Source organism: Rhincodon typus, chromosome 4 (genome assembly GCF_021869965.1).
Source record: "Rhincodon typus isolate 14 chromosome 4, sRhiTyp1.1, whole genome shotgun sequence".
In the NCBI taxonomy this organism is placed as follows: domain Eukaryota; kingdom Metazoa; phylum Chordata; class Chondrichthyes; order Orectolobiformes; family Rhincodontidae; genus Rhincodon; species Rhincodon typus.
In genome coordinates this window covers 87,934,585-87,961,542 of record NC_063335.1, presented here as the reverse complement: position 1 = coordinate 87,961,542, position 26,958 = coordinate 87,934,585, and the positions used below count along the sequence as shown (strand labels likewise).

Genomic DNA, 26,958 nt, shown 5'->3' with positions numbered 1-26,958 from the left:
AGGTTCGGTGTGGACTTGTTGGGCCGAAGGGCCTGTTTCCACTCTGTCGGGTTTCTGTGAGAATGTTTGTGGTTTACAGTCTTTGGGATGTCCAACCTCAAAATTCCAGGCATCAAACTGGCACTGAATTCCATCACATTGCTCATGTTTCATCCTTTCTGATTGGCAAAATGTTTTTTTGGCTTGATGACCTCATTCTGTTAGTGAAGAAAACCACACTTAAGTTTACTGTATAACAGAATGAGACAGCTAGCTGCACCTTCAAAATTTTTGAGACACCTTCCCTTCCAGAGTAACCTGAGGTGGATTGGGCACTGCTTAGGTTCAAATGTGGTGAACACACATCCCTTTTTGTGAGTTTGTGTTATTCAGGGGTGAAGAAGGGCCCCGACCCAAAATGTCAACTTTCGTGCTCCTCTGATGCTGCCTGGCCTGCTGTGTTCCTCCAGCTCCACACTTTGTTATCTCTGACTCCAGCATCTGCAGTTCTTGCTATTTCAAAGTAGAATTGAGGATTTTTAGTTCAGTAGTGATCTCGCTGAATAGTGGATCAGACTCAGTGAAGTTATTTACTGAATTGAGGAATTGGTGAGATGCAAAATTCAGAGGCAACCTGGCCTAAAAGATTGCTGTTAGACATGTTCTGTTCGAATTTCAACTGCAAACTGGGTGATCCCAAATGTGAAATTTAATTCAGCTCTGAGTGGGCAACATAGGATCACTATGGCGCAGATTGAAGCCATGACCTGAAGAGCATCCTACCCTTTCCGACAGTACCACATTTACCATGGTTAACCCACCTAGCCTGCATATCCCTGAACACCATAGGGGAATCTGCACATCTTTGGACTGTGAGTGAAAACTAGAGCACTTGGAGGAAACCCACACAGACATGGGGGCAACGTGCAAACTTCACATGGACAGTCACCCGAAGCTGGAACGAAACACACGTCCCCTGGAGCTGTGAGGCAGCAGTGCTAGCCATTGAGTCACCATTTTGGGGATAGTTTGTTAGAAAATTTGCACCTAATCCTTCTATTGCTGCGCATTTCTGTTCTGATGCCATTAAATGACTCACAAATTCACTTTTTGAAATTTTTCAATTAAAATCTCTAAACTTTTCATTTTTCACTTATTCTAAGCTATTTTGTTATTTGGTTGATTAGAGGGTCTGTTAATTGCATTTACTAAAAGCTTGTAGATCTGAACAAGTACACCTCATAATTTCCCCTCATCACTGGGTAACGTATTGTTTACTATGTGTTTTGCTTCATTTTGTGTGTCACTTCAGGCCTCAGCGTGCTGTATTTCCTTTTTCTGGTGTTTCTGCTGTTCCTGAATTTTGAACAAGTGAAATCTGTCATGTATTGGCTGGATCCCAATCTACGCTATGCCACACGTGAAGCAGATGTAATGGTATGTAGAACAGGAGTGCATTTAGATTATCCAGTTGCTCCCCTGTTGTAACGATACTTTCATGAAGATTGAAAGCCTGGCTCTTATCATTTGTCATTCCTTAGCATTTTCACCAAGGAGAAAAATCTAAGACACACAGAAAGTATTGTATTTAAATTCATTGATTTTTTTTTGCATTCATTTACAGTGCCTTACTGTATTTAGCACTTTTGTAATCTTATTTTTCTTCACTTTCACTACATATTTAATCAAGTGACTGACTTGTATGATATTTGTAAACATCACATGTTTTATTGTTTCAGTTGATGTGAAGTTCAATTCTCAAATGATCAGAATATTATTTCATGGATGAGTAGAGTTGCTGTTATTTTGCAGTAAATTAAATCAATGGCAAATGTGCTATACATGAAATGAAATACTCTGGAGTCAGTCAAACTCAATTTAACAGATGAGCATTGATGCAGTTAGAGCCTTAGATGTACAAATGGTAACATTTGCATTGCAACGGTGACTAGTCAAAGCATGTAACCGGAATTAATTTAGAAATATTCTTCTTTAGTTATCACTAGTTGAACAATTTTAAATTGTTTTCTTTTCATGTTGTCCTTTGACAGCATATAACCAAATGTATGTGTAAACAACTGTAAATCCTGTCATTATTAGTAAGGTGAGAAGGATATTTTGCAATTTGGAATCAGGTGCCTGCCTATTCTGTTGTAAATAAGTAACCTTTGAAGAGTAATTCTATGGAAATGCTTGGTTAAGATTGCTAGTTTGTTCTAATACAGGTCAGTGCCTAGCAAGGAGACCCAAGTTCAACTAAAGTCACAGATCGTATTTTGCAATTGACTTTTCTTCATTTCTCTGATCATTATGATTAACATTTCAGGGAGAAAGTTGAAACTGCAGTGTTGTTGAGAGGAATTGGTCTTGTTGAAGTTACTTTCTCCTGGCTCAGTCAAGGAACAACATTCATGATTTTATGGAAATGTGAATTTAATGTTTCTTTGCTGACTTGTGGTTGAAATGCATGGGACCTTTTCTAAAAAAAAATCTATTATTCTAAATGTTATGCGTTTAATCAATTTTTTACCACAATTTTACCCTCTCTTTCCCAAGGATTTTATACACGCTGTAAAAATCTCAGATAAAACAATGTCTCATATAATTATGCCCTATGGATCAGCTCGAGACTCCCTTCTTCTAGGTACCCTGGAGGTCAGTTACATTAAAAACCTTCCCAGAGTTTGTATTTTCCATGGCAAGGGGAAGGAAGAAAATCTCTGCTCAATAAACATTGGATGGCTTTTAGTAAACATACTGAGCTAACCAAACCACTACATCAGATTGTGCATCTGGTGGGAGAATAATTTCCTTATTTTAAGTGGGTATAAGCTTGATCTTTGGGAATGAATTGCATTCTCAATGAGATTCTTTTTTGAAAATATTTATACTTGGCTCCCTTTAGTTTTGATACCTGTGTATAATGACAGCTCTGCAAACTTGCCAACCTGGTTACTATGTTTGTTGTTCACACCATGTAAACAGAAATCCAGTTAAAGTAACCAATCCTTTTATTGCCTTTGAGAACTGTTCCTTCTTTAGTGTTCTGTTTCATCGTTTCAAGAATACCTCGTTTTAATATTTTCTCTGATTTTGAAATTATATGAAAAGAATGCTGGATAAGGCATTCATCTATGTCAGGCTTTTACCATGTCTAACTTTGAAGATTATAGCAATTTCGCTGTATTTTGTTTTTAATAGGAGTATGCAGTAAACTGCCATGTCATCACATGGGAAAGGATTCTCAGCCATTTTGACATCTTTGCATTTGGACACTTCTGGGGCTGGGCTATGAAAGCGTTACTAATACGTAGCTATGGACTTTGCTGGACTATTAGCATCACTTGGGAGTTAACGGAGGTATGCATTACCAGAGTTATAACTGCGAATGTAATTAAGTTGTGTTAACCAAATTACAGATCGTATTGTTTAATCAAGACCTCCTCAGGATTTTGAAGTATTTTGTGTTATTTTAGACTATGTCTGCATCTTGACATGTCAATCTCAACTTGATTGTTTTAAATGAGGAATGGTACAGAATAGAAACAAGACATTGTCTTTTAACTACCAAACCAAGTTACAGAGTGACAGTAAATTTTCTTGTGCTCTTACACTAAAGCCATATGACTAGCAGATACTTGGTGTTTGTTTTATTATTTTGATTTTTACAAATATTAGATCTGAAAATTGAGCATTTAATAAGGAGAACGTGTCAAGAAACAGTCTAGGTTCATGTCCCAATCTGTGCTGAGTAAGCAGGTTTTTAACAATTGCTATGGAAAATGGTAACACGCTTTCCTAGACTAATGGGGGAATAATCAAAGTCCCTGATCCTGTTTGCAATCCAGTTTCCTACTGCTTGGAATAAAACTGTCATGATTTCAAAACATGGAAAATTTGTATGAATTTATAAATCTCACTGGTATTTAGGAATTAACATCAAATGCCAGTGATGCCCATGAGGGAATACAAAATCATTTGACTTTGTAAAAATAACTTTTATAAGAGAGAGCGCAATGATGGTGGAAACTTATTGGAAAAAGTATGCTGCTTTTATGAAAACTTAGTTTAGTTTAACTTCCTCAATTACAGTTTGCAATCTCTTTTGTATATGCTAAGACACTTTAATCCCATGGAGACTATGGCAACCGTTGAGTTTACAAGTTGATTCCACAAGCATTTGCTGAATAGGTATTGTCCAGCCAATGCTATAATTAGGGTTTGTAAATTAACCAAGAATTGTTTCCTGGAGAGTATTATGTGAATTTGTATTTTCTGCTGTAACTATTCTTTATAGATCTACAGAAGGTATTAATTTGCAATACTGTTATTTGTGGTAGCGGCTCCAGTTTTCAACTCCGAATTGAGTAGTGGAATAGCATTTGTTTGGTGATCTAATTTTAAAATTGGTTCTCAAGATGCATACAATTTTGGCAAGATCCCATTTATTCACGTAAACTTTTCCATGTTTTTGCTGAGAGGTGGGGATAGTTTCCTTCTCGGTGAAGAATGGAAAGGGCAGAGTAATCCCTAGGAACAACACCATGTTGTTATGATCATCCTGGAAATGTCAAATCCCAGAACGAAACCTGGCTTGATAGGTCATTTATTTAATGTTTTGTGGTTGGTTAATGTAGTGATTAGTCACTGAAACTCATGCATTCTCATAACAACAGAACATGAGTTTATTGTACAAAAGATAACAAAAACAAACAAAGGTATACAAATAAAGAAGACAGTTAGAAAGATCTTAACAAACACATTAAAACAGAGAGCTTCAACATGTTTTCTAACACTCTGTTACGGAGACTTAATTCCAGAGAAACGGGACCTTTCATGCCCATCTCAACCCAATAAGTTTTTTGGTAGGCAAACAGGAGTCTGGAAGAACACAGCAAGCCAGGCAGCATCTGGAGGAAAGGAGCAGTCAACGTTTCGAGTATTACCCTTCTTCAGGACTGGATGTGGGGGTAGGGGACTCAGGAGCTCCCTCTACCCCACATCCAGTCCTGAAGAAGGGTAATACTCGAAACGTTGACTGCTCCTTTCCTCCAGATGCTGCCTGGCTTGTTGTGTTCTTCCAGCCTCCTGTTTGTTTACCATGGATTCCAGCATCTGCAGGGTTTTTTTGTCCCATTAAGCTTTTACTTAATTAACTTTTCCAATTTCTTTTTCTTGGAATTGGAGGCAGTTTTACAATTCCTGAGTCTGCTAGCATGAGCTCCTCATAGTTTTGATAAGTAAAACTTTCTCGGTTCTAATAATTAAATTTCGATCTAAACTGGTCTGGCTTGTAAGTTCCACAGAGTAGAAACTATTTCTGCAGTCACTGATTGGTTCCCCTGAACTGAGTTGATTATTCTGCCAGAAGAAATTGTTCTATCTTGTGAATTGAGGACTGAATTCTTCTAAACTGAGACCTAGAACCTTCTATTTTGAAGTGAAAACTGAATGGATTTTTTTGATTCGGAGTGTCATATAGCACAGAAACAGACCCTTTAGTCCAAGTTGTCTATGCCAACAAAGTTTCTCAAACTAAACTAGTCCCACTTGTCTCCATTTGGCCCATATCCCTTTAAATCTTTCCTTTTCATGTAACTCTCCAAATGTCTTTTAAATATTTTAACTATACCTGCTACATCTACCACTTGTTCTGGCAGTTCTTTCCACAAATGAACCACCCTCATTGTGAAAAGGTTGCCCCTCAGGTCCCTTTCAAATCTTTCTCTTCTCACCTTAAAAATATGCCCCCTAGTTTTGAACTCCCCCACCTTAGGGAGAAGACATTTTCTATTTAATTTATATATACCCAACATGATTTTACAAACCTCTATAAGTAATGCCCTAATGTGTTTATTGTCTCAGTTATGAACTCAGCATGATAAACATTTTATCCATCATCTCTACAGGGTTCTCCCAGGTGTTTTACTGAAGTCATGTGCCTTCCTGGAATTGATGTATCTAGGTCACTGTCCAAATGACTTTCTGACCTGTCTTTACAGAAAAAGTAAATCTTGACATAACTGACCGAAGTCCATCTGTCTCTATTTATTTTTTTAAAAATACAAATTCCAGAATCTAGGTTTTATACACCTTACATTGCAGTGACCTCAAGGCTGTGATGGATTTTTAAATGCTTCCTTTCTACACGTGTTTGAAACTAGGTGTGATGGTGAGATATTTAGGGATATTTTCTAATCAACCTGTTCAGACTTGTTATTACACAGCTGTGGAGCAGATGAGACATGAACCTAGATCTCCTGGCTCAAAGATAGGGACACTAACGTTGTACCATAGGAACCCATTGAGAGATATTTATATTATTCTGTTAATAAATTTTAAACTGTTCAACTGCTATAAGTTAACATTGATTTTGTTATTTATATGATGCAGCATCATTTCTTTTGTTTGCCTTTTAGCTGTTCTTCATGCACCTATTGCCCAACTTTGCTGAATGCTGGTGGGATCAGGTTATTCTTGACATTCTTCTGTGCAATGGAGGTGGCATTTGGCTTGGTATGGTGGTCTGTCGCTTCTTAGAAATGAGAACCTATCACTGGGGAAGTTTTAAGTAAGTGTCCTGAGTTTTTGTTTGTTCCACATCGCAAAGAATAACAGCACATTAATTGTCCCAACAATTTGTGCTGGTGTTTATACACTACATGGGCAGCTTCTTACATCCTCATCTGACCCCACCCATTAGCATTGCCTTCCACTCATATGCACTTATCAAGTTTCCATTTAAAAACATCTGTGTTATTTATCTCAGCTACGCCTCCCGCGCTCTGGGTGAAAACCTTCCTCTTGAATTTTCCATTGCACCTATTAATGACTTGCCTTACGTATATGGCCTCTATTAGTTTTTTGGAGCACAAGTGAAAGCATTTTTCACTATCTTCATCCAAATAAAACGTCTTCAAAATTTTAAAGACCTGTATCAGACCAGTCCATAGTTTTCCTTTTCTAAAGAGCCCCAAACTTACCAGTCTTTCCTGAACACTATCATTTCTGATATACGACCAAGAGATGTAGGAACAAATATAGGCCAATCGCCCCATCGAATCTGCTCCACCATTCAGTGACATCATGATTGATCTGATAATCCCCAACTCCATTTCCCTGACTTTCCCCCACAGCTCTTGATCCCTTACTGATTAAAAATTCAGTTTCAGCCTTGAATATACTTAATGACCCAGCTTCAGAGGCCCCCTGCAGTAAAGAATTCTACAGATTCGATACCCTCTTAGACAAAAAAAATTCCTCACCATCTCTGTCTAAGTGTGTGACCTCTTATTCCGAGATTATGCCCTCTGGTGCTAGACTCTGCTGCCTTTTTTTTATTCTTTCCTTGTCCTGTTATTACTACTGTATCTGGCCTTGCACCATCAAGTCTTTTGTAATTTTAATTTCCCCTCTCTCCCACCTCATCAGACCTTTCCTTTTTTGTTCTTTTCCAAACCTCCTTGTTTAACGTGTCGCTTGATGAGTATTTTCAACGTTTTCTGTTTCCTCCTTTTTCCATTCTGTAGTTTAATTACTTCATCAATTATTTCTTCTCCCCCTATGCCCCTCCCCACACACACACACTTTTCTGTCTTGTATGTCTAATACCATGTGTCTTTATCAGGGCAATACACACGACCAGTGGAAAGCTGAAACGGGCAGTGTTGCAGTTTACTCCGGCCAGCTGGACATACGTTCGCTGGTTTGACCCAAAATCCTCCTTTCAGAGAGTGGCTGGAATCTACCTCTTCCTGATTATCTGGCAGGTAAAAAATAAATCTGGAGAGCATACATGACTTCTCATTCTGACAAAGATGTTCCATTGTGACTTATTGGGTGCAACTTTCAACTTCAATAGGGCTAGAAATTGGGTGAAAGCAGATCCACCACCCACTGTGCATCATGTTGTGCAGATGGTTGATCTGCCTCAGCGCTCTACCTACTAGCTCATATCCATTTCTCCTGAAATTATACCTCTCACACTTTTTCGTCACTTTGTCTAACCTCACGTAGTAGTGTCGATGCTGTAGGAAGTGTGGGATAAAAATCAAGGAAAAAGAGAAAACACTATGAGAAGGAAGGAGCACAATGGGAGAGGGCAAAATAAGTGAAGAGGAGAGAAAGGGAGGTGTGGCCGTGCCAGTGAGATAACTGTGTAACCTCGGACCCATTTTCTCACTTCTGTAAATGAGTGGCTTGTGAGTTATTAAAACCTTTTTTTTATTGGTTTGGCCCGAGCTGCAGTATTTGAAAGGACGCTTAGTTGAACATTCTGCTTGGGTTTGCTGGCTTGGTCACTTGCTCAGTGCTTGAGACAGTGAAATATATGAGACTATTTAAAGTTTTTGAGAAGATTTTTTCGGCGAGCACGTCTACAACCTTGTGTGAGACTGTGTTGTTCCTTATGGGAATGTTGACTGACATCTAACTGGATAGATCTTTGCTGAATTTGGAGCCTTGAGCTGGCGGGATGAAAACCTGATAATTGAAGTATATTTTAGTACTTATTAATTAATTTAAATTTAAATCTGGGTGCATTGGAGGGAGATGGAAAGCTGGTGCTTTATATTGTTTGGAATTTTCAACATAGATACTATATTTGGTAGGCAGTCTTGAAGTTCTAAGGATAGCAACAGTTTTTTTAGCCTGTTTCATTTCCTCTTTGTGGTACTGGCAATTAATGTTAATGTAACTGTGAAGGATGTGGTCTTATCAAATTTCACAGCTTTTTTTAAATGTGTGATGAGATAAATGCAAATCTGATGAAGGATTTGCATTTCTACCAACAGTATGCTACTTTATTGATCCCTTTCTCCTCTGAACTGATGTTGAAACCCCTCTTTCTTGCTTTTGTTATCTGCAGACTCCATTATTCAGGGCATTCCTGGCTAGTTTCCAACATAAACTTCACAAACTCGGGTTCATTCAAAGCTCTAAGGCCCATGTCTTAACTTACAGCAAGTCCCATTCCTCTATCACCTGTGTGCTTGCTGATTTTCATTGTCTTCTGGCCAAGCATCATTGTGATTTTAAAATTTTCATCCTTGTTTTCAAATTCCTCCATGATTTTGCCCTCTCGTGATTTCTGTAGTTTGCTGAGATAGCTGCACTCAGCTAATTCTGCCAACTTCAGCTCCCCCATTTTAACTTCTGCAACATTGGTGGATGTCTTTCAGTTGCTAGACCTCAAGCTCTGGAATACTTCCCTTGAATCTCTCTGCCAATCTCTCTTTTCTCCTTTAAGACACTCCTTAAGACGTACCACTTAGTGCCTGGTCACCTGACCTAATATCACCTAATGTGACTTGCTGTCATACTTTGTTTTATAATGTTCCTGTGAAGTGTCTTGGGACATTTCATATTTATATTGCATCTTTAATGAAATTGTTGTTTTAATTAGTGATCACAGATTTAAAAGGAAGAAGGTGAATATTTAAACCAGTCTTCAGGACAATTCTGTGCTCTTTTTCATCATGCACGTCATTACATTCTGGTTTCATTTCGGTAATACATTTTGTGTATATTCAGCAAGCTTTGATTTGATAGATTACATTAATATCAACCAATTTTCATTGGAAAACCTTGGACACGTTAGTTGAATATTTTATCAAGTTGTGTAACTCGGCCTGTAAATGATTCAGGTTTTAGCTTGTGAAATTTATGCAGGTGCATTTCTAAAAACCGGCAGAACTGAGGCAGCTGTAAATCAGAAACAAAAACAGAAATTGCTGGAAAAGATGAGCAGGTCTGGCAGCATCTATGGAGAGAAATCAGAGTTGAAGTTTCAGGTCCAGTGACCCTTACTAAGGACTCAAGCAACATGTTGTGAAGAAGGGTCACTGGACCCAAAACATTAACTCTGCTTTTTCTCCACAGAAGCTGCTGGACCTGCTGATCTCTTCCAGCAATTTCTGTTTTTGTCACAGGTACATTTCTGTTGTGAAAGATTTAACTGTCTTAATATCTCCATGCAAAACAGTGAAATTATATACCAAGTTATGTCATATTAAGAAAGCTAAAGAGTTATTTGACTTCATTAAGCATTTTTTTTCTGTTATTTAGTTGACTGAACTGAACACCTTTTTCTTGAAGCACATCTTTGTGTTTCAAGCGGGCCATGTGCTGAGTTACGGTAGAATTCTCTTCGTTGGTGTAATCACAGCTCCAACTGTACGGTAAAGCAGCTTTATCACTTTTCAAATGTACTGTTGATCTCCTGTAGTGTTGATTGCGTGTAGAAAAAATGTGTTATTTTCTAATCGTCATCTACTGCTGATAATTTCTTGTTCCCTTCTGTGTATTTGTCTTCAGCTTTTTTCTCTTAAATTTTCCTCAATCTTGCTCATTCCTTTTCCTCTTTTCTTTCACAGTTTCACTTTTATATACCATCTGCTTTGAAACAGCTACTTGTAGGAAAATTTACATCAGAGCAGTGGAAGTGTTTCAAAAAGAAAATAGTGAAAGCACAGAACCAATATGTTTGTGTAAAGATGAAGGATGGGACCAACAGCAGAAAACCTTTGATATCGAGAAAGCCCAGAATTGGATAAGGTTTTAAAAAATAAAGAAGCTTACAGTAGAAATGGAGGGCTCAAAACACCAGAAGCTCTAGAGGTGTATAGAAAGTTCAGGGGTTACTTAAGAAAAAGGAAATTGGAGAAGCAAGAAGGGCATGAAAAGGGATTGATCAGTAAAATAAAGTCCATTTTAGAAGCATATTAGGGACAAGATGATGACGAGGGGAAAAGTACAGCCCATTAGGGACCAAAGTGGAAAATATGGTGGAGCCAGAAGTCACAAGTGAGGTTTTAAATGAGTACTTTGCATATGTATTCATGATAGAGAAGGACGATGTAGGATTAAAAATCAAGGAGATGGATTGTGACATACTTGAATAAATTACAACTGAGAGGGAGGAAATATGAGCAGTTTTAGCAGGATTGACTTGGATAAATTGCCAGGCCCAGAGTGGGTGGAGATTACAGGGACCCTGACATTAATTTTCAAATCCTGTCTGTGAGCAGGACCGCCCCCATAGGACTGCAGGACAGCTGATGCAACAGTATTCAAATGGATGATTGGGGATGATTGGATTGGCCAAGGAGCTATAGACCAGTGAGTCTGACATCAGTGGTAGGGGAATGTTTGGAAAATATTTGAGCAACAGAGTCAAACCACTTGCAGAAACAAAGATTAATCAAAGAGCCTGATTTTTGTCAAGGGGAGATCATGTCTGATGTAGTGTGCGTGGACTTCAGCAAGGCTTTCTACAACAATTTGCATGAGAGACTGGTCAAGGAAGTAAGAGCCCATGGAATATAGCAAATGGATCCCAAATTGGCTTAGTGACAGGAAGCAAAGGAACTGCTGCCTGAAAGATTGGCAAAGGAGTAGCCATCGCAACATTAAAGAAATATTTAGATGAATACTTGAAATGCCATAGCATACAAGGCTGTAGGTCAGCGCTGGAGAAAATAGGAAGCGTAGATAGGTACTTGTTGAACAGCATGGAAATGATGGGTTGAAGGACTGCTTTCTATGCTGTGAAACTGTATGACTTTATTTCCGTGTTTATTTCATATTTTTTGCTGTGTTTAGTTTATCACGTGTTCCTTTTATTGATTTACTACATTTTGTCTTTCACCATTTTACAATGTAAGTTATACATAGCTGGTTGGAAACCGACATTTACTCAGTGAAAGGATGAGTAAAAACAGGCCATTGCTGGTCAGAACAGTCAAGGAAGTGTGACAGTGAACAGAAGCTAGGGGTTGGGGCTGGACTGAGGGACAGGATACTTGGGCTGGAAGGAGTTTGAGGTCTTCCACTGGAAAGGAGAAATAGCATTGGTGAGAAGGCAGGTTGGATCCTGCCTGGAGGAAGACAGAGCCATCAAATTTTGATTTGACACTGGGAGATAGATCTAAATTTATGAGCTGTACCTTTGGTCAGGTGGTGTCATGTTGATGTTGTGGTCCTGACCAATGTTAGCATATGGTGGGACCGTTGAAACACCAGTAGAGGTGAAATTAATGTGGAGGGAGTAGGACTGCATCTTCGAGTGGAAAGGTGTCAGAAACTGTGGTTTGACATGAAGGGAAAACATTGGTTCCCAAGGCCTAATCCAAGAGGAGGGTAGCAGCAAAGCTGTGATGTAGATCTGAAGAGGGTGAATGTGAAGATCAGAGAAGGAAGTATTGGAAATCTGACAGTTGAGAAATAAACTTGCACTGTTTTAGTAGTACAGAACTTGAATATTGCTGAAAGAAATCACAATTTTTCAAAGCTTTACATCTTGCACTCATCAAGACAACTTACAAGAAATACCAAAGTTAAGGAATAAAGACGTTATACTATATAAGAGGAGAGTGCTGATTGGTCAGCAAGTAGACTTGATTGATAGGGGTGTTGCCATGGAGAATGTTTTGGTTAATTGACCGTTGAATTTAAACAAAACTTAACAGTTAATTGTCAATTATCATTAACTAAACATTCATTGATAGATGTTTTCTATTGAATTCCCCATTATATTCTTACAGGGTTTATTATTTTACTTATTTTCAGTGTCCTTTATTTGAATATGGGATATAGATGTTGTGGGCTAGACCAACAATATTGCCATTTTTAATTGTCTTTAAGAAGATAATATTATTAAGCTGGAGGGGGTTTAGAAAAGATTTACCTGACTGTTGCCAGGAATGCAGGATTGAAATTATTAGGAGACACTGGAGAGACTGGGACTTTTTCACTGGAGGTTGAGGGGTGACCTTATTGAGGTTTACAAAATCATCAGGGATATAGATAAGGTGAATGGCAATTGTCTTTTCCCTAGGGTGGAGGATTTCAAAATTAGGGGGCATATTTTTGAGGTGAGAGGGGGAAAGATTAAAAAAAAGACATGAAGGGCAACGTTTTCACACAAAGGGTGGTTCATGTGTGGAATGAACTTCCAGAGGAAGTGGTGGATGCAGGTACAGTTACAACATTTAAAAGACATTTGGATAAATACATGAAAAAGAAACATTTCGAGGGGTATGGGCCAAGCGCAGGCAGGTGGGACTAGTTTAGTTTGAGATTATGATCAGCATGGACTGATTGGACCGAAGGGTCTGTTTCTGTGCTGTATGACTCTAACAAAAAGGGGTAGGAGCAGAAATAGGTCAGCCAGCCCTTTGGGTCTGCTCCACCATTCAGGAAGATTGTGGCTGATCTTCCACCTCGACTCCATATTTCCACACTGCTCCTACACGCCATCACTCCCTTAGTGCCTAAAGATCTGTGTTGAATATACTGAACCTCTGAAAATCTGCAGTAGAGAATCCCAAAGACTGTTAGCCCATTGACTGACCAATTATTCTGAAACTGTGACTCCAGGTTGGAAACTCCCCAGTCAGGGGAAATTTCTTGCTGGTGTCTAGCCTGTCAAGTCCCTTAAGAGTTTTATGTGTTTCAATTAGATCACTTCTCATTCTTCTAAATTCTAGGGGAATATAGGTCTACTCTACACAATAAATCTTCATAGGACAATCCTGTCATCCCAGGAGTCAGTCTAGTGAACCTTTGTTGCACTCCCTCCAAGGCAAGTATATCCTTCCTTAAGTAAGGAGACTAAAACTTCATAGAGTACTCTGGGTCTGGCCTCATCAGAGTCCTGTATGATTATAGTAAGACTTCTTTACTCTGAAACTCCAAGCCCTGTGTGATAAAGGCTAGTATTCTAGTTGCCTTCCTGAAGCTGGCTGTATCTACATGTTGGCTATCTGTTATTCGTATTCAAGGTCACCCAAGTCCCTCTGACTAGCAACATTTAGCAGTCTACCAGTACAAGCACATTAACTAGAGGCAGAAGCAGGCTATTGGGCCCCTCAAACCTTCTCCGCCATTCAGAATGGTCGTTGCTGATCTGGTTGTGTTTCAAATTTCCCATTCCCATTCACCTATGATAATCTTTGATTCTCCTGCCTAACATCATCATCTACGTCAGCCTTAAAAATAAACCCAATGATCCTGCCTTCAATACCTTCTGAGACAGGGTGTTCAGTTTTCTTTTTAGAAAAGTTCTATTTCTGTACTCTTCCTTTCTAAGTGAATAAGTTCATGTTTCCTTGTCCATAACATCTACATTCCTCATTTTCCCACCTATTGTTAGTAAACCTAGTTTGTAAAAATCAGTTCCCTCAAGTACATCATTGATTTGGATTGTAAATGATTGCTGCTCAGGCACTAGCCCTTGTGGGCCAGCTAGCAATGTACAGCCTGCAAACCCATAAATTCCCATTCATTCCTACTATTTGTTTTCTGTGAGTGGTTAATCCTACATTCTTTCTGATATATTACCCTCCATGCCATGTGCAGTAATTTTGTGTAATAACATCTTGTGTGGCACTTCATTAAAGGGATTTTGAAAAATCCACATACGCTGCATCTATTGATTTCCCCTCGTCAAACAGTTTCCCTTTAGACTGAAAACAAAAAATGATGGAAATCACAGTGGGTCAGGCAGCATCTGTGGAGAGAAAGCAAGCTAACATTTCAAGTCTAGATGACTCTTTAGTTTGCTCTGATGAGTCAACTCGACGCAACATTATCTTGCTCTCTCTCCACAGATGTTGCCTACCTGCTGTGATTTCCAGCATTTTTTTTTGTTTTCAGTACAGATTCCAGCATCTGCTGTAATTTGCTTCTTGTTTCCCTTGCATGTCAATTCTCGTTCATCACATGATTTTTTAAATAGTTCGATTACATTTGCTATATTCCAGTCCATTAGAACTGTTCTAAAATCCAGAGTGTTCTAGAAAATTAAAACAATGTGTGCATCCCCTTTTAAAACCCTTCAATGCAGACCACCAAATCTAGGGGATGTGTCAGGTTTCAAAATCATTATACTTCTCCTGCACTATTCCTTTACTACTGCTAATTTCTTTAATTTTCTCATTTTCACTAGACTCTTGATTCAGTACTATCTCCAGAATGTTCTTTGTGTCTTCTGCTGTGAAGACAGACACACAGTTTTTATTTGTAGTGTCTGTCATTTCCTTATTTTGTAATCTGTCAAAGGACAATAAGAAAAAATGTGCAGGTAATAAAGTATAGTAATGAATTAATTAAAAATTGAAATAGTGTATATGCCTAGAAGTAACAAGGAGCCTAACAAAGGTAACAGGGCATTATTGACTAAAGTGACGTCAGCAAACACTAGAAAAGAGTTAAAAGTTAAAAGCACCATAAGTGAAGAACATTTACAAATAAAAAGGTGGATAGCACAGGTAGAAGATATTGGGTTTGATCTAATCATTGTGACAACAGGGAAGCTGATGGCTTGATGATATTATCATTGGACTGTTAATCCAGAAACCCAGATAATATTCTGGGGACCCGGGTTTGAACCCCACCACAGCAGATGTTGCAATTTGAATTCAATAAAAAAAGTCTAGAATTAACAATCTAATGATGACCATGAATCCATTTTTGATTGTTGGGAAAAACCCATCTGGTTCACTAATCTCCTTTAGGGAGGGAAACCGCCATTCCTACCTGGTCTGGCCTACATGTGACTCCAGATACACAGCAATGCGGTTGACTCTGAACTGCCCTCTAAATGCTGCCTAGCCAGCAACACTCTCACCTTGTTAATGAATTTTTTTTAAAAAAAGAGGGTGGAGTTTAACTCACTCAAACTCATTTATTTTCAAAGTTGAGAATAGACCCACGGTTGCAGAGTGGATTAAGTTCGGAACAATATATTCCAGGACGTTCTTAAGAAAAAATAACAATTTAAAGTAGAATTTCTACATAAACTTCAATGGGATAAGGAGGAATCTAGTCAGGGTGAAATGGAACCAAGGACTAATAGAAGAAACTATATCAATCAATGAGTGATTTTTAGTGAGGAAATGTTTCAAGGACCAGAATTCCAACAAGAGCAAAAGCTTGAAGTGATTTGTTTTGGCGGGAAGAATATTAATATTAAAATGAAGAATACAATTCTCTCAAGAGGTGTAGAAGCAGAGGGACCTGGGTGGAAATGTGTATCATTGGAGGTGGTTGGAAAGGTTTAGAGTGCAGTGAAGAAAACATGCAGAATCTGAGGCTTCAGTAAAAAGTTGAGTGTTCAAGAGCAAGGAGGTTATGCAAAACCTCAATTAAACACTAACTTGTTATCAGCTGGAGTATTGTGTCCAGTTCTGGCTACTGTACTTCACAAAAGATGTGAAGGCATTTGAGAGTGTGCAGAAAAGATTCACAGATGTGTCGCGGGTTAAGGAACTTTGGTTATGTAGGTAGTTTGAGAAGATGGTGCGGTTTTCCTTGGAGAAGGTTGAGAGCTGATTTAGTGGAGGTATTCAAAATTATGAGGGATCTGGACAGAGTAGATCGAGATAAACTGGTGGAAGGAACAGGATTCAGAGAGTGCAAAATTAAGGAAATTGGCAGAGGAAAAGGGAGACATGAGGAGAAACCTTTTCACACAGTCGGTAGGATTTAGAATGTGCTGCCTGAGAGTGTGGCGGAAAGTGGGCTCAAACAAGGTATTTAAAGGGGATTGAATTACACTCTTGGAAAAAAAACAAGAGTAATTCCGTGATTTTTGTCATTGAGGATCATTGGTTTATGTTTGCGTCTCCTAAAATTTCTACTTCTATTGCACTGCTCAGAACACGCACTTTAAAGTCACCAGTGACATCCTCTGTTGTGTCACTTGTAGCATTTAACATATTCTTGCATAACTTTTCACCACTGTCTGCCTCCTCAGCATTGCCTTCACTTGCTTATACTGTTGTCTGTCACAATCTAGCTAGCACAAGTTTAGCATTGAGGCAGGAGTGGAGGGGGAGAAATGCCAGTCATCTTCAGTGCCCAAGTTTGTAGTCTTGGTTCCTTTTTTCATAATGCAGTACTCATCCATTGGCATCTAATCAGTTTCCAGATAATTGCCCCAACTTTGCAATCCTTCACGTTCCTCAGACACATATCTGGCATCAGGTTGTGGATGAACTTGAACTTTTCTCAACCGTTTTTCCATCCCAATTCCCAGTTTCTTGCTGTATTACAAAGAAAACCTGAGCTCTAAACATATCTGTTCATCATCAAAGTCAGAAGAACTTTAGTGTATAACTTTAGTATTACAGTGGGCACTCTAGTTATGAGTAGCTGTTGAGCAGAACTCACTGCTTATGCACATGAGCTGTTTGGTGAAGATATTCTTCATTAAAGGGGCTGTTGAATTGCAAGTTATTGAATGTGTAATTGAATGTAGCATGAGCTACAAAAATGGATGTTACTTGCAGTATAGATTTTGTGACACTTGTGAATAAAATACTTGTTCAATGTTTTGTTTTCAGGCAGTATTATGCTTATCTCACTGACACTCAGTGTAAAAGAGTAGGGACACAGTGCTGGGTTTTTGGGTAAGTTGGTTATTTCTTTAACTCTTCCTCAACCATGTTAATTTTATGATATTTAACTCTTCAACATGCATGTTTTCTATCAATAATTGACTAAAAGCAAAACGAGAATACCTCCTAATCAACGATGCAGCGTTCTCTTAAACATTTTGATCAGTTCAATTCATCTAACTTCCAGAAAGAAAGCAGATGTTCTTTCTATCTTGCTTCAAGCCTCCTGTTTATCTGCCCTGATGTAAACTGAACCAAAACTTTAGAAATGTGGAGATTGTGAATTAAATACAAACCTATCTAATAGGGTTTGCGTGCCCTCTGGTGGTAGGTTGAAAACATATTGTGAATTTTATTCTCGGATATGGACAGAGCAAAATAATTCTACAAATAATATGTAATAGAATTGTATGATAGCTGATACTTTAATCACTTATACTTGGAAGTTAAAAACATAGATTCTGGAATAATTGATTTATGAAATTAGTATTATTGCTACTAACAAGTATCGTGAAATGTATCTAACTTCGCTAAATTCAACATTATAGAACTGAAATTTAGGGAGACATTAAAAGTGTAGTTAATGTAATCCTGGAATAAAGCAAACATCAGGAAGGTTTATTTAAATGAGGCTGGCTAAATGCAAGACATTTTCCTGCTATTCTTGAGCATATGCCCTAAGGGGCAATGAACTATGTTTACACCATTCGCAACAATGAAACTGGTTGCAAACTGAACATAAAAGAGAATGTTGGAAAAACTCAGCAGGTCAGGGAGTTTTTGTGGACAGTGAAATATTTTAACGTTTCAGATTGAAACTCTCATCAGAACCAGGAATACTGATCGCAGTTACGAACACATTGTCAAAATCCAGAACAATTTATTTATCACTGTGTACCACAAATGTTGATAAATCAGTTCTGTTCTTGAATGGTTAGTACGGTTTTGTGACTAGCCTGTTAGCAAAATCCTATTTCTGCACTTTGAAAATCCACTTGAAGGTAGAAAGCCGTCGTACAATTGGACGGTGAATTTTGTGCTTGTAACGTATTGTAGAATGTAAGTAATGTAACTAAGATTAATGTGCTGCTCGTCATAGATGTGTACTTTCCATCAGAAATAACTCATTGGGAATGTTCTCACCTTTGAGTCACCAAGTGGTGGGTTGAAGGCCTATTCCAGAGTCTTGAGAACAAGGTCTAAACTAACACTCCAGTGAAATCATCCAAGAGTGCTGCACTGTTGCAGGTGTAGTGTCCCACATACAATGTTTAACAAGGCTCTTTCTTTGCTCTCGTGTGTGTATGAAAGAGCCCACTATACAATTTCAATGTAAAGAAGTCGCGTTGTCCCGGCTACTGTGCCCTAAATTGTAGAGGGAGGGGATGGCGTAGTGTAAATGTCATTGCACTGGTATTCCAGAACGTTAGGCTAATGTTCTGAGGACATGGGTTTGAACCTCACTGTGGTAGACGCAAATAAAAATTTGTAAATAAAAGCTATTCTAATGGGAACTGTTGATTTTTGTAAAAGCCCGTAAGACATAGAAGGAGGTGTAGGCTATTGAATTCATTGAGTCTCCTTGGCCATTGGTTTATTAATGTCCTCTAGGAAAATAAATCTGTGTCTTTACCTGATCTGGCCTACGTGTGACTGCAGACCTACAGCAATGCGCTTGAGATCCCATGAATGAAAACTTGGAAAAATAATTCATAACGGCTTAGTTGGGCTTCATCACGTTGCAGTTTGTGGGATCTTCCTGGATTTGAATTAGCTACTGCGTTTCCTATATTACAAAGTGACTTTGAAATATTATTTAAATGTTGATGGATTGGGAAAGGTTGATGTACAAAGTGACCTAGATGTTCTTGTACACCAGGCACAGCAAGTAACCTTACAAGTGCAACAACCAGTTGGGAAGGCAAATGGTATCTTGGCCTTCATTCCGAGAGAATTTGAGTTGATGTTTTCCTAATTGGCCTGTTCACAGATGTTATTACATACATCTGGAGTAGGTGGGATTTTAACCCAGGCCTCTTGGTCTAGAGGTAGCCGTACCACTACAGCACGAGAGTCAGAGAGATTGAGACCTACAGCACAGAAGAAGGCCCATCGAAACTGCACTGGTCAGAAACAGCTACCTAGATATTCAAGTCCCATTTTATATAGCACTTGGCTGATACCTTGTATGCCTTGGCATCATAAGTGCACATCTAAATACTTCTTCAATGTTATGAGGAGTTCTGCCTCTACTACCCTTGGAGCCAGGAAATTCCAGATTTCCACCACCCTCTGCTCTCAAGTTTCACCTCTCATCTCCTCTAAACATTCTGCCCTTGCCTTAAATCAATGCCCTGGGTCATTGATCCCTCCATCAAGGGGAAAGATTTCTACCTGTCAACCCCTGTCTATGTCCCTCATAATTTTATATCTCTCAAACATGTCCCCTCTTAATCTCCTGTGCTCCAAGGAAAACAGCCCCAGTCTATCCAACCTCTTTCCATAACTAAAACTCTCTGGCTTGGGCAACATCCTTGCAAACCTCCTCTGCATCCTCTCCAGTGCAATCACATCTCTCATAAAATGTGAATTCCAGAATTGCACACAGTATTCTTGCTGTGACCTAATCAACATTTCAAACCGTTCCAGCATAACTTCACTGATGTTAGAATCTATGCCTGGATTAATGAAGGCAGGTATACCATCTGCCTTCTTAACTACTTTATTCACCTTTCCTGGGACCTTAAGGGACCAGTGTATATGCATACTGAAATCCCTCTGATCCTTGGTTCTTTCCAGGGTCCTACTGCTCATCGTGTATTCCCTTGCATTGTTTGTCCTGCCCAAATCCATCACTTCACATTTAATTAGACTGAATTCTATTTGCCAATGATCAGCCTGTCTGACCTGTTCATCTGTATCCTCTCTTAACCTAAGGCTATCCTCCTCACTATTTACCAAACCACCAATTTTTGCAACATCTGCAAACATATTGATCAACCCTCCTACATTCAAAACTAAATCATTTATATGAAACACAAATAGCAAGAGACCCAACACTGACCCCTGGGAACCCCAGTGGACACAGATTTCCAGTCAGAAAAACACCCCTCAACGTGCCATTTAGCGAATTGTGAATTCAATTTACCAAATTTCCTTGGATGCCATGGCTTGTTGCCTTTGCTATCAGTCTCCCATCCAAGTAGACTACGCCGAATACATTGCCCTCATCTACATACCTGGTCGCCTCTTCAAAAAACTCAATCAAGTTGGTCAGACAGAGGCTCCTTTTAACAAAATCATGCTGATTGTTCTTGATTAATCCCTGCCTCTCCAAATGCAGGTGAAATGAGTACCCTTACAGGGTTTGAGTACCGGAGCAAGGAAGTCTTGCTGTAGCTATACAGGGTGAGACCACACCTGCAATATTGTGCAGTTTTGATCTCCTTACCTACATTCTTTTTGATATGTATGGGCCTTTGAGCGGTGACACAGTGGTATATCTTAGAATGAACATTGTGTTTTAATGAAGATATAATTGCCATAGAGGGAGTGTAGTGAAGACTATCTAGACTGATTCCTGGAATGATTGATTTTGATGTATAAGAAGTGACTGGGTTGAATGGGACTGTATTCACTGGAGTTTAGGAGGGTAAGAGCGGATCTCATTGAAATGTGCAAAATTCTGACAGGGCTGGACAGACTGGATGTGTGGATGATGTTTTCCCTGACTGGGGTGGTGGGGGCATGTCCAGAACAAAGCTGGGTGATCACAGTTTCAGGACGGCAGGTGATTACAGGCCGAGTTTGTTATTTCTTCACTCAAAGGCTGACGAACCTGCGGAATTCTCTACCAAGGAACTCTGCGGATGCGATGTCACGGAAACTATTTAAGAAAGAATTGGTGAATTTCTAGAAGCTAAACGTGTCAAGGGGAATGGAGAGAAAGTGGGCATGTGGCGTTGAGGTAGAGAATCGTAAAGAATGGCGGAATGTTCTCAATGGACCAAGTGGGCTAGTCCTGCTCCTGTTTTAGGATTAGAATTACATTTTATTATCACATGCACTTTAGGAATACAGTGAAAAGTGTAAAAGTTGCTACTCTCCAGTGCTAGCTCGATAACAAAAACCAGAATTTAAAAAAAAACAGCAAATAATGAAACCGAGTCGAAAGGAAAGAAAAACATCCAGATCTTAAGGAAAGAAAAATGTCCAGATTTTGAAGTCCCATCTCAGTAAAGGTGTATGGAATGCTCAGCCTCCAATACATACCCCCTCGCTGCGGCGTGCAGTTTGTTACTGACGCTGCTGCCTCTGATCACTGGGAGAAGCTTTACCGCTTTCCACTTCAGCATAAGCTCAAGGAACAACAAGTTAACTGTTTAGACACTTTACAGCCATCTCTAATCATTGTAGAATTCAGCAGTTTCTAAATGTTAGCTATTAACGATGATTAAACTTTCCCCAATTATACATCCTCGGTACACTTCCTTTTGTTTATTTATTTGTTCCACAACAACCTCTCTTTGCCTTTCATTATCTCCTGCTCATCCATTAATCTTTTTTGGCCTTCCACTGTGTCACAGAGCATTCCGTTCGGTAAATTCTCCTTTTCCACTTTCCTTGCCTTACTTTAAAACTAGCCTCTTTTGAAGTGTAGTTGCTGTTGTGATGTAGGAAATGCAGCAGGCAACAAATCCCACAAACAACAATGTCATTTTGGTTGAGGGATAAATTATTGTCCGGGATAATGGAACTCTCCACCTGCTCTCTTTGAAATAGTATTACGGAATCCTTTATATTCAGGCACCTGAATAGTGCAGTAGTTGCTCAGTCTCGCACTGGAGTGATAATCTTGATTCTTTTCAAATGCTTGGGTCCTGGAGTATGTTTGTATCCCAACTTTGAGACTTTAAGAGCTGAGAGTGAGATTCCTTCCCAGGCACGGTGATGCACAGCAATTTGAAAGTTCCTGCCCATGCTAGTCACAAGTGCGAAAATGCCCGTGGACTCCAAAGAAATGAGTGAATATGTTATGTGAGAATAGTACTGATGGAGTCACAGCTTACACCTGCATAATAGTTCTAACATCAGATCCTCCCAGACCTCAAACATCTTGTGTAGGCTTGGATTGAGGAACTTCACAAGTTTCCCACATCATCGTCACCACGGTCTCATTTCTGACTCACCACAAACAATGTAACATTAAATTTGTTATTGCAGTTATAACAATACTATGGCTTTAAGAAGTGTATTTTATTCTTTTTAGTTTGAAGAGAGGTTTTGAGGCAGAGATGATGAGCTGTCTCTTGAAAGCTGTTAAAGTAAACAGCTTCTGAGGCCTTTGGGTTTTTCTTTTAAAGTTGGAACAATAGAAGCAGCCTGAATGGGTGGGGAAAGCTCCCACAAAACCAGGATTTTTAGTTTTAGCTCTCAGCAGTTATTGCTGCGGTCTCGGCACGGTTTGGAAGTTGCAGTACATCCCTTCCTGCCACACTATCTCAGAGTTTTCTCTCGGTGTTTTCCTGCTGCTGGAGTTGCATATGAGATGATTTGTTTTCTGAATTTGCCTTTGTCAAGGCTATGTTTATTGGATGTTACTATATTAGAGCAATTAATTAGTAGTAGTTACTGTATCTCTTGTTTTGTTAAGCATTCCAATAGAGTTATCACTAAGCCAATTCTTCTCTTTATTTTTTTCTTTTATATTTTACCTATAGTGTATGAATAAAGTTTGTTTTGCTTAATGTGGAGTAATATGACCAATCAACTTGCGTCTGGAACCCAACACCTTACACTTACCTTTAAAATAAAAGAATGTTAGGGTCTAGGCTACCTTTTTAATATATTTTGAGGGGGTTGGGCCTGGTCCATAACACAGCAAGCTACTTAGCAGGAAGAAATTTATTTTTCTTGAATGCATTTTGTGACATCTAGAAAACTTCAAATTCATCCTAAAAGCTGTAGGCTATGGACTGCAGGCTGTGACTCGGGACTTATTTGATGAGATCTGTCTAACTTTTTTTTTTAAATGTTAACAGTGCCATTTCTTTTCTGGAAGCGCTAGTGTGCATCAAGTTTGGTCAAGATTTGTTCTCTAAAACAGTGGGACTGTACGTCATTCTTTGGCTTATTTGCATGGTAAGAAATTTCAACATTATTGTTCTAGTAAGTTTGGTATTAATTTCAAGTTGCAGCAGGATGTCTACATTCAACCTTAAGCTCAATTGTTAACTAAGGCCCTGAAATTTATGTTGGGCTGGGTGTCGTGGGATAGGGTGTAGTCACAGCAGCAGCGAGATCCTGGCTTATTTTGACAGCAACTCCTCAGTAATGTTTTCTCCCCCACCACCCTTCCATGTCCCAGGAGCAGCAGCCAGTCGGAGTGAGGCCTTGAGCTGGCTCCAGGATGAGAGGTCTGCACCAGAGGGTCATGGTCAGGAAGCGGAGAGGTGTGAAAGAGGATTGGGGTTGAGGGGAGGGAACTTTTGTGAAGATCCCAAGTTGGGCAGGGTAGATTGTGGGATAAAGCATTGATTTTGTTTGTGGAGTGAGGGGAAGCGCTCCCACCATCTGAGCCTGGGTTGGGGTTGGGGGTGGGGGTGGGGGTAGCAGTGGTGGGAGGTGGGGGGAGGTTGTGGTGTACTGGATGATCAAGGACAGTCATATTTGTTTTCCTTGTGAGTTTGTGCACTGTGGTTGTTGCCCAACAGGGGAAGTTCTCATCACTCGGCACCTTTCTGGTCGCTGTGTCAATGAATTGTTTTAATAAGTTGATCACTTTATTGGGAGAAGAAGGGAATTTGGGAAGGAGTAAAATTATTTGTAACTGATAGAATCATTTACCATGTATATTATAATTGAGGGAAGTTCAAATTTTTGTGAAATTGTTTCCTTCACTTCTGTTATTGTGACTCAGTTTCCATCAACTTATAGAGTTGCACAGCATGGAAACAGACCCTATGGTCCAACTAGTCCAGGCCGTGTTCCCAAATTAAGCTAGTGCCACTTGCCTGCGTTGAGCCCATATCCCTGCAAATCTTTCTATTCGTGTACTTATCCAAATGTCTTTTAAATGTTGTAACTGTACCTGCATCCACCACTTCCTCTGACAATTCATTCCATAAATGAACCACTGTCTGTGTAATAGTGAGAAGCTACTTTTATCAGTCTAGTACTGGCCTATCACATTAAGAAGTTAATACTCCTTTCAAGGTTTAACATATAGTGTTGAAAATACCTCAGTAGGTGTGATTTTGTTTTATTTCGTAACAAAAAGCTGGCAATCTTTGCATATTACAGGTATAATATCTGGTTTATAGCTTGGTTTCAGCATTATAGAGTAGGGATTTTCAAAGGTTTTGCTTCTTTTGCATTCCTGCCTTGTTATGAAAGCTCGACAGGCATCTGTAACTTCAGTTTAATTTATAATTTTGATTATTATTTTATCATTTCTGTTTTACTTGATGTGAATCTTGTTGTCAGTGGCCTAACTACATTTATGTCAAGACACTGGTATTACCTTCGACAGTCACATGTTTGTCTTGGTCAGTGTTCACTCTGACTTGACACTTCATTTTATTGGTGCCCCTGCTGAAAATCAAGCTTTGCATTTGTGGGTTGTGCAGTAAAAAATGGGGCCAACTACTTGCAGTGCTGCAGAAGAAGCAGTGTATTCCCACCCAGGAAGACTCCCACCCTCCTGGCTGCCCCAGATACCAGGAGCTCCCTCTGCATAGAAGCTTAACTCCCTGAACACTCCAAAAATTCAAACACAACAGTTGGCTCAGTTAAGGGCTGGGAACGTTGGCTCAGAAAATATCAGCAACTACCAGATTTTATTGGATGTAAGTAGTGAAAATTTTATTTAAAGCATTGTCAGCTGTTTAGTTTTAATGTCGAACTTTGTACATGACTTGATGTCACCAAATTTAAAGATTAATCAATTAGGCACTGCAGATTTAGAGCTTTAAGTGCTGTATTTTGTTCTTGCAACCCACAAAAGAAAGTATCTGCAAAGCTCACTGAGTCGATAAATTTTAAAAAAAGAAAAACTCCAAACTGGAAATCTGAAATGAAAGCAGAAATATCTGGAAATATGCAGCAGGTTAGAGAGAAGAGCCTAGTTGCTGTTTCAAATGAGTCGTTTTCCCAGAATAGAGTTATACAGTACAGTAACAGACACTTTGGTCCAATCAGTCCATGCCGACCATAATGCCAAACTAAACTAGTCCCACCTGCCTGCGTTTGGCTGATGTCCCTCCAAACCTTTCTTATTTATTAACTTATCCAAATGTCTTTCAAACATTGTTACTGTTCCCACATTGACCACTTCCTCTGGAAGTTCATTCCACACACAAAAAAGTTCCCCTCATGTATTTTTTAGATCTTTCTCCTCTAACCTTAAAATATGGCCCTTCGGAAGATATTCACCTTATCTATGCCCCTCATGATTTTATAAACCTCTATAAGGTCACCTTTCAGCTTCCTATGCTCCAGTTAAAAAAAAAAAGTGCTTGCTTATGATGCTGAGTATTTGCAGCATGTTTTGTTTATTTAATGAAAATCCATTTTGTCACAAATATGTTTCTGGATAAAAGGGAATGATTTCATTATTAAATCATTTTTTCTGAGTATATATAGGACAGTAATTTATTCACAGCTTAATATACAATTTAATTTGTATGTAGAACTCTTGAGCAATGCTGTACAAAGAGTTGAGAAGGCTCCTCAGACAGGTCCTGGTCTTTTAGAGTTTGCTGATTAACTCCCAGCCTCCACTAAAAATAATATCATTTTGTTGTCCTGCATTAGTTTTGTACAATGGGAAAAATGAGTGAAAGTGTTGGATGATACTTCATTTTACTCTTTGTTAGGTTGCTTGTGAGGTAGACGTAGAATATAGAATTCAGTGCAGACTACCAAATTAGGTTTTTGCTTTATTTCAGGCTTTCATTACCTTCCTTTGTCTCGCTGTAATGGTGTGGTATGCTGAACATTTCGGACAACGTGAAAAAGTGAGTTTTTGAACATGATATTGACTCCCTTGTAAACATTTGTTTACTGCGTAAGGTTGTTCAGATTTAGGGTATGTTACTGTTGAGCATGATCTCTGGTTTAATTCCTCATGCATTCTGAGATCACAGAAGTGTTATGATGCAGAAGGATGATATTCGGCTGCCTGTACCAGCTCTTCAGACATGGATCTTTAACTAGTGCCAATCTCCTGCTTTTTTCCCCAGACCTTTGCACGTTATTTCTATCAAAATAACATCCAATGCCCTCTTGAATGCCTCAATTGAACCTGCCTCCGCCACATTTCCAGGCACTACATTACATACCCAAACTATTCACTACGTGAAGAAGTTTTTTTTTCTCACATCACCTTGCTTCTTTTGAACATCTCTTTAAGTCTTTTCCCTCTCCTTCATGTTCCTTTTAGAAGTGGGAACAACTCCCTATTTACTCTAGAGATAGTAGGAACTGCAGATGCTGGAGAATCTGAGATAACAAGGTGTAAAGCTGGATGAACACAGCAGGCCAAGCAGCATCAGAGGAGCAGGAAGGCTGACGTTTCGGG

The 26,958-nt window shown here is 39.1% G+C and overlaps 2 protein-coding genes across 9 annotated transcripts in view; both read left to right on the top strand.

Annotated features, from left to right (window-relative positions):
• The window catches only part of LOC109920931 (CDK5 and ABL1 enzyme substrate 1), a 230,551-nt gene that overhangs the window by 143,430 nt on the left and 60,163 nt on the right, over positions 1 to 26,958 (top strand). The gene's annotated exons all lie outside the window — the stretch shown is intronic.
• The window catches only part of ptdss1b (phosphatidylserine synthase 1b), a 33,256-nt gene that overhangs the window by 2,665 nt on the left and 3,633 nt on the right, over positions 1 to 26,958 (top strand). For both annotated transcript variants that reach the window (XM_048595566.1, XM_048595567.1), the window contains exons 4-11: positions 1,292 to 1,416; positions 3,181 to 3,339; positions 6,399 to 6,550; positions 7,607 to 7,748; positions 10,045 to 10,157; positions 17,325 to 17,390; positions 23,420 to 23,519; positions 26,327 to 26,395. In XM_048595566.1, the coding sequence (XP_048451523.1) occupies positions 1,292 to 1,416; positions 3,181 to 3,339; positions 6,399 to 6,550; positions 7,607 to 7,748; positions 10,045 to 10,157; positions 17,325 to 17,390; positions 23,420 to 23,519; positions 26,327 to 26,395 (926 nt within the window). The remainder of the gene's footprint in view (positions 1 to 1,291; positions 1,417 to 3,180; positions 3,340 to 6,398; positions 6,551 to 7,606; positions 7,749 to 10,044; positions 10,158 to 17,324; positions 17,391 to 23,419; positions 23,520 to 26,326; positions 26,396 to 26,958) is intronic.